Source organism: Sturnus vulgaris, chromosome 1 (assembly GCF_052056855.1).
Source record: "Sturnus vulgaris isolate bStuVul1 chromosome 1, bStuVul1.hap1, whole genome shotgun sequence".
In the NCBI taxonomy this organism is placed as follows: Eukaryota; Metazoa; Chordata; class Aves; order Passeriformes; family Sturnidae; genus Sturnus; species Sturnus vulgaris.
The window spans coordinates 3373334-3392365 of NC_142243.1; the positions used below are offsets into that span (position 1 = coordinate 3373334).

General features: G+C 41.6%; 1 protein-coding gene across 11 annotated transcripts in view; it reads right to left on the bottom strand.

Annotated features, from left to right (window-relative positions):
* The window catches only part of ADCYAP1R1 (ADCYAP receptor type I), a 143123-nt gene that overhangs the window by 85323 nt on the left and 38768 nt on the right, over window positions 1-19032 (bottom strand). For all 11 annotated transcript variants that reach the window (XM_014873695.2, XM_014873693.2, XM_088154644.1 and 8 more), the window contains one exon: window positions 1655-1760. In XM_014873695.2, the coding sequence (XP_014729181.1) occupies window positions 1655-1760 (106 nt within the window). The remainder of the gene's footprint in view (window positions 1-1654; window positions 1761-19032) is intronic.

The window sequence follows — 19032 nt, forward strand, 5'->3', positions numbered from 1 at the left end:
AGGAGATATGTTGTTGTTTTTTTTTTACTCTAAGCCACATCAGCTGTGGAACTCGTTGCCACAGGATGTGGGGAACAACTAAAAGATGCTCAATGAGCCGGGGAAAATCTTCCCAGTGATTCAGCCTGCAAGCACTGGGGGAGCAGAACAGGGAACAGCTGGGCTCTGCTCGGAGAGCCTGGAAGGATCCAGTCCCTTCGTGCCCGAGTGGGTGATCCAATTCCATCACACTGAGCTATAAAAACCTTTCCAGTGGCTCTGGGCTCTCTCTGACTCTGGGCTGTGTCCTCTCCATTTGGAGCAGGGCGGGGGGACGAGTTCAGTGTGAATAGTCCCCAGCTGCCAGGGTTATTCTGGATTTGGGTGATAAAGAAATAAAAGCTGGCTGGTGAAATGGTCTCTGCTCACCTGGGGAGTTCTGTGAGTTCCTGAATCCAAACAATAGCCATTGCATAAGCATAAGGAATAGGTCTCATGATCAGCTCCTGGCACCATTCTGGAGGTAGGAGACAAGAAAAAGGCTTTTTCTCCTTTTTTTTATTGCTCATGCCACTTCTGGACCAGGGAAAAATTGGGAAGCTTTTCTGTAAAGCACGAAAAGGGTCTCAAAACCACATCCATGAGGATGAAATGAACTGCCCGAGCACACTGAGCTTTCTTCACTTCCACCACACCCCACAGTTCATCTGCCCAGAGCTGGGCAGCAGAACAGAAATGAATTTATGCATGAGGTGAACAGCAGGACCCTGATGGAAACTCTCCTCTCTGATGGAAACACTCCTGGCAGCTAAAATTCAGGACTGGGAGGCTTTGGGGGACACTGGCAACACAGACACCTGCTTCAGCACTAAAATGCACTGCAAGAAAAAGGGGAAAAGAAAAGAAAAGAAAAGAAAAGAAAAAAGAAAAGAAAAGAAAAGAAAAGAAAAGAGAAAAGAGCCTCCCCTTTTTATCACACACAATGTGTTTTATCAGCTTTTCTCTGTGGTTTTATCAATTCCAGTCACAGCAGAAGCAGTTTGGACAGGACTCAGTAAATGGACCCTGATTTCCAATTAGTTTCTTTGTCATTCTCTGCCCTTCTTTCCTTGGTGCTGGCCACAGGCAGCTCCTGCTGCAGTCAGGAGGAAATAAGACAGGATATTAAACTATAAATTTCTTTTCTTGCTGCCTCAGTTTCTTATCTCAGCAACAGCACAAGTATCCTTCATCGAGATTACAGACACCACAACGTGAATGCCTGTAAAGGGCTTCAGATCATGTGAGAGATACACAAATTATTGCTGAGATGAGGAAGGAAAACGAGCTGCTCCAGAGCAGCACTTTGTGTCACATCCTGTCCCCAAAGCTGTTGTCATCCAGGAAAAAACCATCCAGGCATCCTTTAATTTACTTTTTTTAAAAATTATTATTGTTATTAGTTTTGCAGATCATTAAAGAAACAAATTCCTGACCTCTGACAATAACCAGGAGTGGTTCTTATGCACCCCCCACTGATTGAATTTTATTTCCCCAAGCTCATTCAGCAGCAGCGATGCTCCTCTTACCATGAAGTGTTTGCTTTGACAGAGCTGAAAACCCCTCCAGGCATCACAGGAAATGGTGAAAAAACCACTTGGAGTTGTCAGCTCAACGTGCAGGATCTGAAACTCACCTGGAGAAGAATCATTGAGAGGGTTCAGGGCCGTCGCCCTCCGGATCTTCTCCAGACAAGTCTCCTGCTCCTTTTTAATGATGCAGTTGGAATGGGTTGCTGCAACCTGAAATATGGAGAAAAATGGGGGAAAAAATATAAAATAGTTAGTGAGGTGATCAGGAAGTGTCAGTAAGTTTTAAGATCCCATTACAAGAAAAAAAAAAAAAAAAGAAGAAAAATACCACTTAAAATTGAGAAAAAACTGTAACACATTTCATTTTCTTTCCTTCTTTTCTTTACTTTTACTCCTCTTTTTTTCTTCCAGCAATTCTAAGGTTGAATTAAGTAATTAAAACTCTCACAACTTATTTGGGGGTTTTATATTGTTCTCCCTGTCAAAATGTGATTTCTAACATGTTTGTTTTATTTTATTGAATTCTTCCTTCACATAAAGCTGAACAAGAGTATCTCTAAGTACAGAAATAATTTAAAGAAAATGTAGGAATAAATTTAGGCTTGGTTTGATCTTCCACCAGTTTCTTATGAGAATTCTTTGCACAATTCATTTAAATCTCTCTGGAATCTAAATCAAATTAAAAGCTGTTTTTCTTATTCTGTCACCCTGTTCATTCCTCGGTGTTACCTTTATTTATTTCCAGAGAATTCAGGGCAAATTCTTTTGCCAAAAATAATAAAATGTCAAATTAACCAGGCTGACTTGATCCAAATCTTTTCTTTTTTTTTTTTTTTTTCTTTTTTTTTTTTCTTTTTTTTTTTTTTCTATTTTCTATCTTTTACTCTCTAGTGCAGCCCACTACAAGAAAAAATTAAAAGTTGGGGGGGGGGGGGGGAGGGAATAAAAAATTTAGTTTATGAGAAGACCATTGCAGCCAACACAATCCATGCAATCCCAAAGCAGCATCAAAATAAAGATGTGACCCATTTCTGGAAATCAACACAGGATTTCATTCCTATAGCAGACAGTGGCCAGGGAATATCAATCCAAAGAGAATAAAACCTCAGATTTCAGGGGATCACTTTATAGGGGCACGGCTGAGGTTGAAATCCCACCCAGTGGGAAATGAAAATCAGTGCCCTGGCTGAAGGTGGTTCACTGGAGCGTTGCTTTTATTTTATTTCCCACCTCGTTTCCTTCACTCTTGACAGTGGAAAACCAGAGGACAGTGGTGTGTGACCTGCTTCCCCTTATCTGCTAAGCAGGGACAAGCAAACAGTGAAAGAAACATTTAAATTTAATCTCCTCTTTTGGGGTTATTTTGGAGCCCCATCTGCAGAGTTCAACTTTTCTCCCCTCACGTCCCAGGGAATGGAGTGAACAGTTTGGATCAGGGATGCACCAACCAACAAAACCTGAGAGGAAATCCCAAGGCAGGTGAAATCCTTTCAGCAGCTAAAGTGGATTATAAGAAAGAGGGAGAGAAACTTCTAGCCAGGCAGATGGTGACAGGACAAGGAGGAATGGTTTCAAAATGAAAGAGGGGAGATTCAGATCAAGGCTTAGGAAGGAATTGTTCCCTGTGGGGGTGCTGGGACCCTGGCACAGGGTGCCCAGAGAAGCTGTGGCTGCCCCTGGATCCCTGGAAGTGTCCAAGGCCAGGCTGGACAGGGCTTGGAGCAGCCTGGCATAGTGGAAGGTGTCCCTGCCCATGGCAGGGGGTGGAATGAGATTTATCTGTAAGGTTTTCTAACTCACACCATTCAGTGAGTCTGTAATAATCCAGTTTGATGGTGCTTGTGTTGTGCTTTTGTTCGTGTGATGATGCTCTGAACCATCTGCAGGCTTTTGTTTGTAAATGTTAAAAGCCACCACTGCTATTTCAAGAGAGGGTTTCCTGATGAACTCTCCTGGAAAGCTTTCCTCACCATTTGTAGGAACTCATAATGCAGTGTACAGTTTCATCATCTCCAAGACCCAATAATAAATTTCAGCTATTTTTCCCCGGGGGGACACACCAGGCAAAACCATATTCGATTTGTTTGTTTTCAAAAATAAACCACACTTCTGTTCTAAGGGCTCCCAAGTGCCTGGAAAAGATAAATTGTCACAAATCTCTAGGATCTCCCAAGAACATAAGGGCTTTTGCCACATCATCCCCTAAGATAGAGAAAATTGCATTGGCTGACATTCAAGTTCTTAGAATATATTTTTAAAAAGATAAAATGGAAATAGCAAGAGTTCTGTTGTTAGTGCAGGTTCACTCTCCACAGTTGCCCAGGCCTGAGAGGAGTGTCCAGGGCTTGTCTCAATACACACACGAGGCAGTTTCTGTACAGTTCACCAGGTACAGATTAGAAAAGCTGTCATTTAGTAATAATACTGTCCTCATTATTATAATTATCAATAATAATAATAATACTAATACTAAAATGCATTGTCTGTGAAAGCAGGATATGACTAAACAAAAGGAAATATTTCTTCACACACTTACTGTTAACTTGCAGAACTCTTCAGCTTGACATTGTGGATGTTAAATGCCACAACATAGATGCCTACATTTATCCAAAGTCCATCAAATGATGGGGGTAAGTGAGACACTAGAACAGGTTATTTCAGGCTGCCCCTGGAAGTGTCCAAGGCCAGGCTGGAGCAGCCTGGGACAGTGGGAGGTGTCCCTGCCCATGGCAGGGGCTGGAATTGGATGGGCTCTAAGGTCCTTTCCAACCCAAACCATTCTATGACTCTGTTCTAGAATATTAAGAAACCCACCATGCCCCTGTCGTCAGAGACATTTGATAATAAAATTTAGATTCAATCCACAGTGAAAAGCTGAAAGAGTGTGATTTATCCTTACTTTTTTTTTTTTTTTTTTTGTATCTTCTTTGCTAGAGGTGTATCAAAGTCAGGACTTGACTGATTGCCAAGAAAGCCAAAGGTTGAAAGCTCAGACTTTCACTGCTCTCCGTGCAGACTGACACATCTAGTCAGATATCTCTGACTAAACTGATGAAATTTAGTCAACTGTAGCTCAGTAAGTCTGGCTTAGGAGGCTCAGGTGTGGACACAGAGAGCACCAGAGCCACGTGTTTCACCTGTCCCTGCAGCTTTCCTCAAGCTTTCACTGTTGCCACAATATTCCCTTGTGGCTTCCCATCACCATCTCTGTGCCATTTCGTTGCACTTCATCAACAGATTGAAAAGAATAAAAAAAATTTGGGGAACATGGAAACCATAACAGAAAGCAAAGAAAATGAGGAAGCATCAACCTGAGTGTCAAAGGAGAGAATAGGAGCCGCTTGTCATCCCTGCTAACAAGCAATTCCCTATCTGGGAAAATCAAAAAGGCTTGAATTGTTCATAACAAAAGGTTTGTCTGTTGAATGCTTTAATGTTATCACGTCTTCCTGAAAGGATCCAGGGCTTCGATGTTTCTCCATGGGCCATGGAGTGGTAGAGCCTTTAATCTGCCAAGTCTGCTTCAACAACTGAAGGCAGAGCCCCATTCCAATGGCAGTGAGAGCTTGAACTCCAGGCTCATGATCCCATTTCTTCTGCCTCGAGGACATTTGCAATTTCCTGTGCTCAGAAGAGACAGACTGGTTTCAGTCTCCCAGAAGAGATCAGTGATATGTGCAGTTAAAGAGTGTTTTGACACATACTAGAAAAACTCAAGAATCCAAGTCGATAGTGCATGAAATTCACAGGTCTTTGAAAAATTTATTATTCTCAATGAAGTGAAAGATTCTGACTCACATCAGTTTAGAAAATGTGTGTATTCATTTAGATAGGAAGACAGTAAAAGACAGTCAATATCTGTTTGGTTCTGAGAGAACACAAGAAGCTGGCAGGACACTATAGAAGTACAACAAATTCAGAGCTTTCCTTTTCTTTTTGTGGTTTTTATTAAGGTGGCCACCACAAATATGAACTGGTACGTGCTTTGTGCAAATTCCAGTACTTAACTCTTTGCTGTTCCCTTGAAATTATGGTAAAATTAATAGCAATTGTGTTATATTACAACTTACATATTTACAAGAAATTTGGAATATATAATTACATTTTTTAATATATTTACATAATATAAATTTGGTTAATATAATTATATATATGCACCAACCGTGCAGAACAGTCCAGCCAAAAAACCTGAATTTGACTCAATTCATTTATTCAAAAACCACCATTTTTCTCATGATGTTCTCAGTAAGAATATTCACAACTGCTATAAAACTTGATTTTTCTACATGAGTTTACTCAGTAGATCTGCAGAAGTTAGATGTCCCCAGAATTCCTGAGAATGTCCAGGATCAGAAAAATCAGCTTTGAAGTCCTAGTAATGATGGAATGGTGAGATGGGAATTCACTTGGCATTTCTATAAAAACCAGATCAAATATGGCAATTCAGTACCACTGGCTGTTCTTTCCTCTTCTGCATTTTTGTGTTAAGTCTGGAAAGTCCTGATTTTTTTTTTTTTTTTTTTTTTTTTTTTTTTTTTTTTTTTTTTTTTTTTTTTTTTTTTTTGAGTGAATGGGAACATTCCTACTCCATTCAGGATATGCCACAGCACTGTGACAATGAGAGGGGTAAAGAAGGACAGATAAGAATCAACAACAACAATGACAGCAAATCTTCATTAAATCCTTCATGATGGCCATGGTTTTACATCAACACAAAGATGAATTAGACTGTGATTCAACCTTTGCCTAAGTGTTGTTTCTAAAATAATGCAAGAGAGGAGTTTAATCCACAAGGTAGATGAGATCACTCACTTCAAGCTGAATTACACACATTTTACTAATTCTATTATGACTTCCAATATTGAAAAGTTAGCTTCGAAATGATAAATTGTTCTGTAGGCATTGCCAAAAGAGGCTCACTTTGTCATGGAAACAACACCGTTGATCCCTGTTCTCACTAAGCAATGATTCAACTGGTCACACCAGGGCCAAGACTTGCAAAATGCTGTGTTAAAAATAGAGGGGTTTGGGAAGGAGCTCTGATTAGCTGGATTTTTTTTCCAGAACTGATTTGCATCACTGCTGGGCCCCACAACACTGTCTTGGCAGCCCAACAAGTTGCTGTCCCCAGAAAAGGCTGAGGTTTGTCACTTGGTTGTGTTTTTTGTCTTCCTGTGTAAATGGCACCCAAACCCCTGTGATTTCAAAACATTTCACCCTGAGTGAAAGGGTGAAGCCACTGGGACCTAGCTCAAACCCAGCCACAATGGTACAACCTGCAGCAGAGTTTGCTTTAAAAACAAATTGTGCAGGGAAAAAAAAAACAAAACCAAAAAAAACAAGAAACCACCAGCAGAACACGCTGCCAGGAAAAGACATCGATCCCTTTCAAAGTGGCTGATGTAAATTTAAGATATGGGCACCTTCTAACACTCCTGGAGGGATGCACATCCCAACCCAGATTTGGAAACTGCAGCAGCACAATAAACAGTTCCCTTCTCTCAGTGGATGCCTTCTGAATTGAATGCTGGACAAGGATATGTTACACAACGTGGGCTAAAACTATTCTTGAGTTTGCCTGAACTGGCTTTTTGTAGTATCATGGAATTTTGGGATGGTTTGGGTTGGGAGGGACCTTTGAGATATTTTACCAATTTTCCTGCCATGGCAGGGACACCTTCCACTATCCCAGGCTGCTCCAAGCCCCATCCAACCTGGCCTTGGACACTTCCAGGGATCCAGGGGCAGCCACAGCTTCTCTGGGCACCCTGTGCCAGGGCCTCCCCACCCTCACAGGGAACAATTCCTTCCCAATATCTACTCTCTTTAAGCTTGAAGCCATTTCCCTTTGTCCTGTCACCACATGCTCCTGTAAATAACCTCTCTATATCTTTTTGCAAGCTCTCTTATCTTGGAAATCAGTTGTAAATCTCCTCTTTGAGCATTCCCAGGATAGCTGAGGACTTCCATGGGAAGTGTCATCTTGGATTAAACCAACATATCCCTTCACCCAATCTCTAATATCAGGTGATGCTTCTCAAAGCCTTGTACTGGTGGGATGAACCACTCACTGGAAAAGTGATTAAAAATCCTGCTAGACATAATGAGCTTGAGATGAAACTAAGGGTTTAATAGCCCTTCTGATTGCTGATTTTATATTTCCTAAAAATGGCTTTCTCCAGCAATTCCTGAGAATTACTTCTCGAAAGATATAATTCTGAAGTACAACTCCCAATAGCAGAGTTTGGATCTTTCCTTCATTCCTCAGAGGCCAACATTGGCCTGAAAAGCTGATAACCTCCTTCCAGCATTGCAATTCCCATTTATTTTTCAAATTGTTCAAAAGAAAGGAAATATAGGTGTTCAAATCAAGGTCTATTCCCTTACACAACTTTATGGGAAGATTTTCACCACTTTGAGAGCTTTGAGCATGGGTTGCATGGCCTCACTGCAGGATATCAGGGGTGCAGGGCTTGCAAATATCATTGACAATTGTTTCCAAGGACATTTTCCAGCTCCTGACACAGGTTGTGACATGGCAGAGCTGTTGGCAAGAGGACAGCCCAGTGTGAATCCAGGGTTTGGCCAAGTCTCTGTCACAGCAAGAGATTTCCTGCATGGGGGGGTTACAGGCAAGTCATGCATATTAAAGTCATGCATATAAATTGCTGGAATTTGTGATTTGACAAAGGAGGAAAAACAATGAGTATTTTTCTCCTCTGTGGTCCTACTGCTCCAATTTCAGGTAACCATTTCATTTTTAGCACAGAAGTTCAGATTAATCAATTAATAAAAATGACTGGAGAGGAAGTTGGAGGGTGAGATCTATGTTTTTTAACACATTGTGCCCAGCTGAGAAGTGAGGATTTATTTCTTCATAAATTTGGGATGAGATGTTCAGATTCAGCTGAACACCTGAAACGAGGGAGCTGAAATAGAAACACTTTAATTTCTGAGCAATCTGGGACAGGCTGTTCATATAATCTGAGGAACTGCTGATCCAGAGGGGTAAACCTGTAGGTGACAATGATGTTGATTTTTCAGCTCTCAGATTTTCTCTGTTAGCTCAATCTGCTGTCTTGGCAAAACTACTGGTTACTCTGAACCCTGAAATTTCCTCATAAACTCTGAATAGGGGGTTCCAGATGATCCTTAAGAAGGTCCTGGACCATCATTTTTACAGCTGTATTTTCTGCCAGCAACAGCAGCAGACAGAAAGGCATCTTCTCCTCTCCTATTATCTCCAGAAGATTTTCAGGAAAAACACCTTTTGCACTCTTTAGGCAGCACTGGCCATACAGGAATATCCCATTTAAAGCAGAGTCTGTATCAGCTGCCAAAGCAACCCAAAATCAATAGGATGTAAAAGATAACCTAGAGCTCGACCCTTCTTTTCCTTGTCTACAGATTTTATGTTTAAAGCCTCAGTGTCTCCTACTCTTTGTCTCCACCCTGATATCTCTGTCTCTGGTGGCTTTCTCTGGATGGTGTCAACTATCACAGGTCTTCCAGGGAGAGCCATGGAAGCACAGGGTAATTCAGGTTGGAAGGGACCTCCAGAAGAATCCAGCTCAACCTTCCACTGGCAGCAATGGAATTGGTTAAGGCCTCTCAGGGCTTTTCCCACCTGTGTTTTGGAAAACTCTGAGAATGAATACTGCACAACCTCGGTGGAACTTACTCCAATGCTCACTTATTCTCAGAGTAAAAAGGAGTCTCTCCAATATGAATGAGCCTCCCTTTTTTCAGGTTACACCAAAATTCAGTTGTTCTCCTGCCACACATCACGATGAGAACCCTGGCTCTTTCCTCCTGATGGTCTCCTCAAAAATACCACAAGGCTCCTACAAGGTTACCCCCTAATTTTCTCTCTTTCTACCAGGCAAAAAAGCCAGATTTCCTCATTCTCTCCTCACAGGCAATCTCAGTGTCCCTCCTTTGAACTTGCTACAGTTGACTGAGATATTTTATATATTGAAGTGCTTAAAACTGGATGTAATATTCCAGAAGTAGTAGATTTAGATGAGATATTAGGAAGAAATTATCTTCTGTGAGGGAGGTGAGGCCCTGGCACAGGGTGCCCAGAGAAGCTGTGGCTGCCCCTGGATCCCTGGAAGTGCCCAAGGTCAGGTTGGACAAGGCTTGGAGCACCCTGGGATAGTGGAAGGTGTCCCTGAACAGGACATGGGGTGGAACTGGATGATCTTTAAGGTCCTCTCCAACCCAAAGCATTCTGTGATTCTATGATGCTGTAAATGATCCATCAAGTGCTGAGCACATGGGGCTAAACATTTCCTTGTATCTACTGCCTCTGTTCTTAACCCAGCCCAGGACACTGCTGGCCTTCTCTGCCTTCCTCAGGACCCGTGCAAAGTGAGCAGAGTCAAGGCTCCCAGAAATTCTCCGATGGTTTTTCACACTGCAAAGAACTCTTGGGGACTTTCACTGAGGGAATCTGTGCTGACATCAGGCCTCTGTCACTGCAGGGACATTGGGAAGCAGGGAAGCTTTCAGGAGCCCTGCAGTTGTCCTGCTGCTGGATGCCACGTTCATTTGCAAAGCAAGCTCTTGTCATTACTTGTTATTATTGTCCATTTATACTTCATTACATTTAAACAAAACCCTGAAGAGAAAAGGTCCCCGACAGGAAATTTGTTTTGTAAAGCTCCCAGCAAGTTCAATGGAGCCACATCTGAGTCACACTTGGAACAGGAACGCGTTGATGAACAGCCACGGGAGGCTGCAGAAACACTTTCTACACACACACACACACACACACATACCCTGCCCAGGGGAGGAAGCTTTAATTAATCTGCTAATTAAATTAAAGCTATTTGCCCTCAGCTAGCACATAGCTCTTCCCTTTCTCTCCTCCCTGCAGGCAGCTCCAGCGAATGCCTCGTGCTGCAGCTCTGGCAGAATGAGAGGACACAGACTGAAGCTGCACCAGGGGAAATAGAGGTTGGATATCAGGAAAAAGTTTTTCACAGAAAGAGTGATAAAGTCCTGGAATGGTCTGCCCGGGGAGGTGGTGGAGTCACCATCCCTGGATGTGTTTAATAAAAGCCTGGATGTGGCACTGGGTGCCATGGGTTAGTTGAGGTGTTAGGGCTGGGTTGGACTCGATGATCTTGGAGGTCTCTTCCAGCCTGGTGATTCTATAATTCTGTGATTCTGTGATTCTGTGTGTGATTCTCTGATTCTGTAATTCTGTGACTGTGATTCCGTGATTCTTACTCCAATATTCCCCAAAGGGGCCCCGAGAATGGGGAGACCACTGGAGAAGGGAAGCAAAGAGCTCAGTACAGCAGAGGTAATTGGGAGTGCTCAAGCTTATTCTCAACTTCCCTCCTTCTCCATTCAGTACTTATTGGGTTGGGCATTGTGCTAAAGTGGAGGATGAAAAACAAATCACAACTGAAAAGATGCCACTGGGATCCCAAAGGAATCAAATGTTTGTACAAAAGGCTGTGCTTAGAGTTGTTTTCTCAGCAGCCTTTCTTTCTCCTTCTTGTTTCTGGAAGGTTTCATCACTATTTTGCTGTAAAAACTCAAGGAAGGGAATAAAGTGAATATTTCTGAAGAAAAGAAAGGAGTAGAATGAATGGGGTGGCAGAGCACCAGCGTGGAGCTCAGCTAAAAGAATCAGAAAGGAAAAGATGGGGCAGCCACAGCTTCTCTGGGCACCCTGTTCCAGGGCCTCCCCACCCTCTCAGGGAAGAATTTCTTCCTAATATCCCATCTAAACCTGCCCTCTGTCAATTTGAAGCCATTCCCCCTTATTCTATGACGACATGCCCTTGTCAAAATTCTCTCTCTTAGAGGCCCCATGAGGTGTCATCCAAGTAATCCACTTTAAGAATAAGGAAAATTTTTACTTTGAGTTTTAAAAGGTGATGCAATCTCTCCATGGGAAAAAAAGAAAAGCAAACAAACCAAACAAAAAAAAGAGGCCAACAAACACACAAACAAAACCGTAAAAGTAAAAAAAAAACTAACAAGAATAAATTAAAAGAGAAAAAGAAAGAAAAAAATAAGGAAGAAAAAAAGTTGAGATGTATCAGCACACTGCTGCAGGATGACAAAAGATATTAAAACAACTGAATTTTCCACAAACTAGAGAATTCCAAATTTTTCCCCTCTAATGTAATTATCCACCATGATCCTTCAGTCTGGGTTTATACCACAGAGAATGTTACTAATGACACTTTTATTAGGTGATCTAGTAAAGCAGAGTTCCTGCTTTTAGGATTGTCTGCCTATTGATGGGCCCCTCATCTCTGCATTTAGGGCTGTCTCAGTGCTGTGCTGCTGAGGAGCATTAGGAAACATCTCTTTCACAGCCACTTAATGCTTTGGACACCTGGTTTTGATCAATATTTATGGCTTAAGTTATCAAGGTGAAAAAAAAAAAGAGAGAGAGGGAGACTTGCAGTGTCAGTGTTTGTCTCCTGCTGGTAACAAAAATGGGATCCCAAGGTGACTACAGAGCCAGCACTGGTGAATCCCATCCCCATCTCCATCTCCATCCTCATCCCCATCCCCATCCCCATCCCCATCCCCATCCCCATCCCCATCCCCATCCCCATCCCCATCCCCATCCTCCTTCTTGGGAACTCTGATTTGTGCCTTATTCTTTCACCCTCAGCACCCCACACTGTATAGGCCAGCAGAAGCAGTGGGCACAGGGTTGATCACCAGCATTTAAATATCTGGAAACAGCTCTTGAACAGAAACATTTCAATGCAATTCTCAGGAAACAAAACCTCTGATGGTACACAGAGACATCCTGACAGTGAATAACCAGTTCTGGGCACAGAAATCCCTGCCAGAGGAGTGATCAGTTCCACCAACACAATTCCCCCCACCAGTGCAGCAGAAGGGATTTGGTATGTTTGTAATTCATTGTTGTTTAACCACATGAAGCATTTCTGTCTTGGGCATCTGTAAGCTTAAAAATAACAATTTAATGTCGTTTAATGATGCCCTGGACACCACTGAGTGTAGGAAGACACATTACCTGTTTTATGGTATTTGTCTCATTAAATGTTTTAATTTCTCCATTAATGCATATTAACAAATAACGACTTCCAGTGGGAGATTTGGACTTTGTCTTTAATCCTATAACTTATATTATAGTCATATTATTTATATTTTATATATATATGTTATATTTTCAGAGCCTGAGAACATGCAGCTGTGAATTAAGATCATGCCTCATGACCTGGATGCAGCACAAATGTGCCCCTCTCAAGGACATGCAGTGAACAGGTGATGAAAAATTGGGCCTCAGTCCCCCATCCACGATGTTTCAAAGGAACAATAAAACCACACAATTCTTTCAGAGATGCCATAAAAGAGAGGCCCAGACTCACAGTCAGCAGGGACTATGCATTAGCCACAATAAAACCAAAATAAGCAGTAATTAATTACTGACATTTTCACAGGAGCTTGAGAGACAGGGAAACACAATCACACCCAGTTCCTTTCTTCAATCACCAGAGCTGAACTCCAGAACATCTCAGACAAGGTGTGACAATTAGAGGGCTTTTCTTTTTACACATTATGAAAAATTCAGACACATCCACCTCAATCCATTTTCTGAGGAGTTGAGAGCAGCAGATACAGGAGGAGAGCAGAGATGAAACAGCGAATGACCAGAAAAAAATCAGATAAAACCTCTGGTCCTCACCACAGCCTGGGCAGAATATCTAGAAATGTTTTCTACTAACAGCTGGAGCTTTCCTATATGCTGGAAAATCTTCTCTGGTAGAAACTGATCCTGAACACTCCTGATTTTTTTTTTTTTTCTCCACATTGCTATGGGATGGGATCCCCAAAAGTTGAGATTTTAGAAGGGTAATCTACTGTGCAAAAATTTGGATTAGCATGGAACAACATATTTGAGAGCAGTTCTTGCTGCAGGTGTGTTACACATCCAGCTCACTCTTTCTTTCCAAACTTTTTCCTATTTTTTTCCTTTTCCTAACTTTTATGTGTTAATACAACTGTTTACTATTGCTGTATCAAGAATACTCTGCCATTATAAACTGTAACTCAAAGTTCTTATGAACCATGATGCAAAAATACAACTTATAACTTAATCCTGCAAAAAGTGCATTTCCAACCCATGAGGATTTCTTATCTGAATGCTTTACTTCATATGGCATCAGGATAGCAGCATAAAAGTGTGCAAAATGAATTTATTACACCTGCACTGCTCATGAGACTCCCTTAGAAAATCCTACCAGTAACCACTCAACATTTCCTGAGCTGAACCTCTAAGGAGGTTTCAAAAAGTTCAGAAATGTCTTACACAATAGCACTGCAGAATTACTAGAAACCAAACTAAACCAAACAAAACCCAGTGCCAGATTGCACACCCACCTTCAAATCCCTCTTTTACTCTCGTATCACTGCAGGGTAGGGTTGGATTTAAGGAGGGACAAGGTGCAGGGATTGAGATGGGCTCGTGTTTCCAACAGATCTCCCCCTTAAAGAGTGACTTCATTCCAAACAAACCAGCAGGGCTTGGCTGCCTCTCACACCCTGACAGATAAGCCACAGGTCTCGCTGTCAGAGCCTTGTCATGACCCAGATTCTGCTCCAGCATCTTCTGCCTTTTGTGCCACACAGAAATCTCCTCACAAAAGGGATAGGTTAGTAAATCGGGATTTTATTAACCTGGCAGAGCAAGTCCCGCTGTTCTCAGCTCCAACAAGGTGCAGCAGTTAATCTGCATTTAATAAAGAGTTAATAAACAGACATTTCTGAAGAGTTGGCAGGTACAGGGACATTGTGGATGCAGAACTGGTGGCACAGGGGCTCCTCCCCAGTGTAGCAGAAGCCTCAGCTGTGCTGTTTGCAGCTGACTGCAATGCACAGCCTTTGAGAATCAGAACCTTTTGCATATTTAAATAAGAGACACTTTTTCTTTTTCAATCAAAAAAAAAAAAAAAAAAAAAAAAAGCTTTAAAGCCAAAGTATAAATGGTTGCAGCTCTACATGACAGATAAGAAGCACTGGCTGATATATTCAAACATTTCTTCCTAAATTTAAAGCGATAAAGGTGAAGTGTCAATAACTTGGCACCCTGGAGAAAGAGGTGAGAGTTCTGCTGGGGTCATGCCATATAAGTGGGGTCTCTGACTGTTGACTAAGAGAGCCCAATCTCATGTATTTGAGCTTGAAAATACCAGATCCTACTTCATCTGTGACATGGAATTACAGAATATCCTCAGCTGGAAGGGACTCACAAGGACCACTGAGTCCAGCACAGAACACCCCAAAAATCCCACCAGGTGAGAGAATTGTCCAAATGTTCCATGAGCTCTGTTGGGCTCGGTGCCATGACCACTTCCCTGATAAAACCTGTTCCAGTGCCTGGCCAAGCTCTGGGGGGAAGAAACTTTTCCTGATTTCCAGCCACAGCACAGCCTCAGTGACACTGGTTCTGGAATCCTCAGCCATCCTTGACTCCACCTGCCTTGATGTGTTTTGACCTAAGACCACCCCAGCAGCACAAGCCAAATTTTGCCTCTTTCTCAGTGGTGGCTGCTGAGAGCCACACAAGAAGTGCAATCCAAACTCAGAAAACCTTCCCTGCCTGGCAGGACAGCCATGAGTTTCTACCTGGCTCTTGTTCTTAAACCAAAACCTCAGAAAAGGCTCTTGCTCAGTTTTTGCTGGATTTCCCCACAAAAATACCTGCCCAGGACATGAAGTGCCCAGAATTTCTCAGTTCTTGACCTTTAACAGTTTCATCTTCACCTCCCTGCTCATATCTAGGTGCTAATTTCCCTTCTGCTGATTAATCTCCAGTTACACAAAGAAAACTCAGCTCCACCTTATGCATTAATTTTAATTCTCAGGGAGTTTAGGCACAGGCTGAGAGAGTTGGGGGTGCTCACTTGGAGAAGAGAAGGCTCCAGGGAGAGCTCAGAGCCCCTGGCAGGGCCTGAAGGAGCTCCAGGAGAGCTGGAGAGGGACTGGGGACAAGGCATGGAGGGACAGCACACAGGGAATGGCTTCCACTGCCAGAGGGCAGGGATAGATAAGGTGTTTGAAATTCTTTACTGTGGGACACTGGAAGAGGTTCCCAGAGAAGCTGTGGCTGCCCCTGGATCCCTGGAAATGTCCAAGGCCAGGTTGGACAGGGCTTGGAGTAACCTGAGATAGTGGAAGATGTCCCTGCCCATAGTAGGGGTGGAACTGGATGATCTTTAAGGTCCTTCCCAACCCAACCCATTCCATAATTCTCTGATTCTCTGATTTTCTGATAATTGTCCATCCTAGAGCCAGACGTGTGCAATGGAATAAAAACATTCAGAGCATTTCCTCTCCACTTATTTCTGAATTTCAACATGACTAAAAAAAAATATATATATATAGTTCTGAAGCCCCTGAAATGGTAACATTAAATTGTGGTAATGTTCTAATTTATTCAGATTGAAGTTAATAAAAAGAAGAAAGTTTCATTTTCCAGGGAGAATGACAGGATCAGAAATGGGAGCAGCTCTTTTGGCTGCTTTGATTTCCCTGCTCTCAGAAGCAAATATTAACACATGTAAATACTCTCTGCTGAAGAGAGAAACAGAGCAGGGATTCCTGTGCCAGGAGAGCAAATTGCTGTCATACTTCAGCTAAACAAAGATTTGAAAGCAAAACTGGTGAAACCATCTTTTATATTGTCCTTCATGGATTATTCTGGGTGATTCCAATACGTTAACTCATTTATTTGATCCTCAAGATTACCGTGTTCAGAATTTCTACATTACACCTTGGATAACAGATAAATATTTAACATTTTCACATGTGGGGAAAAAAATCACAAAGCTCTGAATGATACAAACAATGCCCTAAAATGCCAAGAAGCAACACTGGGAACAGATTTTTCTTTAGGTTAATGCTATTTGTACACATTCCTTTCAAACTCTCCTTTTTTCTTCCTTGCAATAAATTAAATAGGATTTAATTCTTCCTCAGCTTTAACAGTTATTTTACAATGGTTTCTGCCAGCTTCTGCAGCTGCTTGGTGGCTGGTTTTTTTTTTTTCCCCAGATCTGTGAGCACAGCTGGAGAATTGCCACTGCACATCTCTCAACATCCCAAAGCTCCCCTTTGCAGGCAGCACTGTGTAGTGGGGAGCTGCCCTCAGCACCAGATGAGCTTTCCTAAAATACTGATTGACATCCCCGAGGCATCATTTTGGATTTTGTTAACAGAGGTGTAGCAAAAATCCAGGGATACAAAAGGGAAGTTTCATTTCTATCTTTGTATTCCCTAAACGAAATAGCTGCAGAATTCATGTTATAACCAGAAAGTGAAAACCAATGGAAAATAAACTTTATTATTTTTTTGTTCTCATCTACTGCTTTAATTCAGAGAAAAAAAAAATCCATTGAATATTAAAACAGAATCAGCTAGAAAATTGGAATAAATAAGCTGCTGTGGAGAAGGAAAAAGTATATCACTGCAAAAGTGAAGGAATTGCTTTGCAACAACACCCAGGGTGTCCCCAGCTGCTCTGCCATGTGCTGTCCATGGACGTGCATTTTGGGGGTGAGAATAATTTAGATATCAGGCCACGTACAAAGAAATGTGTGGGAAGAGGCAGAAAAATAAAGATGCTTGATCATCACTTCAGTGCCATGAAAGAATGACCTGAGCTCATCAGATCGAAATTTTTAAGGGTATGAGCTACAAAAGAGATGGAATACACAACCCAACATTCTTTTTTTTTTTAAATTTCATTTCAGGATAGCTGGAGATACAAAGCTCAGAAAGCCCAGAGTCAGACAGAGCTCCTTACCCCGGGACAAATGAGCCTCACCACCCTAACAGAGAAGAATCTCCTCCTAAGATCCCATCTAAATCTCCCCTCTTTCACTTCAAAACCATCATCCCTTGTCCTAAGATGAGCTCCAGTCTGGATACTCTTCTGTCTAAGAAGTTTATTTGGTTTCTTGTGAAATTTATCTTTCTGTAAGGAATGAAGAAAACATCTCTGCCTACACATTCCCATAAAACTGTTAGAAAATTATTTTTTCTGAAAATGTGATTTTTCTGTCAAATTCAGTTGAACTGACTCACAGCATTCAAATTTTAATGGTACATGGATGGCATGGAGGAATAGAAAAATATATTTGCATATATGTGATCATATTAGTTTGGTGTCCTTAGGGAATTAAAAATCCTTCAGCATCTTTCAACCCATTCCCACTGATGGTGCCTGCCTGTACAAAATTCCTGCCTCTCCCAGAGCTGCTGTGCAAATGAAATGTTCTTGGGAATGCCTACAGCTACAGCCACTTATGGATGAGCAGTAAATTCATCATTCTGGGGGGAAAACCCTTTAAACTAAAAATACACAGTGAGAGTCGATAGTTATTTTAAATGAGATGCAGTTTGTTCACCTGGAGTTTCTGTATTAGTTCAGAACAATAAACAGCTTATGATGCCCAAAAGGTTTAGATTTCACATATCCATGTTGCTGGAAGAGGCACTAAAATGGATTTAGGTTGAAACTACATGAGAATTGAATTGCTATTGCAGAGCAAATCTGTTATTTGTTTTATGTTTTTTAAATAACGGAGAAAATTATCATAACTGGCTAACAGAGACCTAATAACTAAAACCAGCTCAGCCAGAGGGCAGCAGGAAAAAAGAACATTTTAATATCTCTGAGGAAGTGAAACCAACTTGCTACCCTTGAGCTTTAGCATATCTCTAATCCTATCCAATCTACATTTTGCATTATCAGTTATCTGCAAGCCTTTAGCAAATAAGAAATCATAGAGTAAAGATCTAAAACAGTTTTATGCCAAATATCAAAAATGTTCAGATGTGGCTATCAGGGAAGAAAAAAAAAAAAAAAATTAAAATCTCTGGACTGGCCCTTCCCAGATGTGCAAATATCAGTAGGTGAAATTGTTGATAAACTGTTTTAGAAGTCTTCAAACCAAAGCAAAGCCTGGATCTAGCCTGAATAACCCCTTAAAAACACAGTTTGGTCACAGACTCTGAGCTGGAAAGAGACTGTGAGGCCAAAATAATTTGGAAAGAGGACAGAGCAGATAAAGTGTTTGCTTCTGTCTAAAGATCTTAGAGAATTAATATTCTCTTAGATAATTTTGCACTCCAAAAGGAGCCCACTGAGGAAGAAAAGAGCACTGCAGAAATGTGTTACTGGGAAGGGCAGGAACAGTAAAATCCTTTATCCCTTTGAAATCCTCCAGAGAAATCCAGATATAGAGGAGGCTGGAACAGTGAGCTCAGCCCTGAACACGTACAAAGGTTGGGAAACCATCAAACTCCCCAGCACAAATTAAATCTGGCTGAAAGATGTTCCTTGAGACTATTTTCCTTCAACATGTTGATTGGATTTACAGTCTAAACCATACTGATAGCAAAAGAAAAAAAAAACAAAACCACAAGCAACTGGTATTTGTTTCTTCTTAAAAGAGCTGAAGAGGGAAAGTGG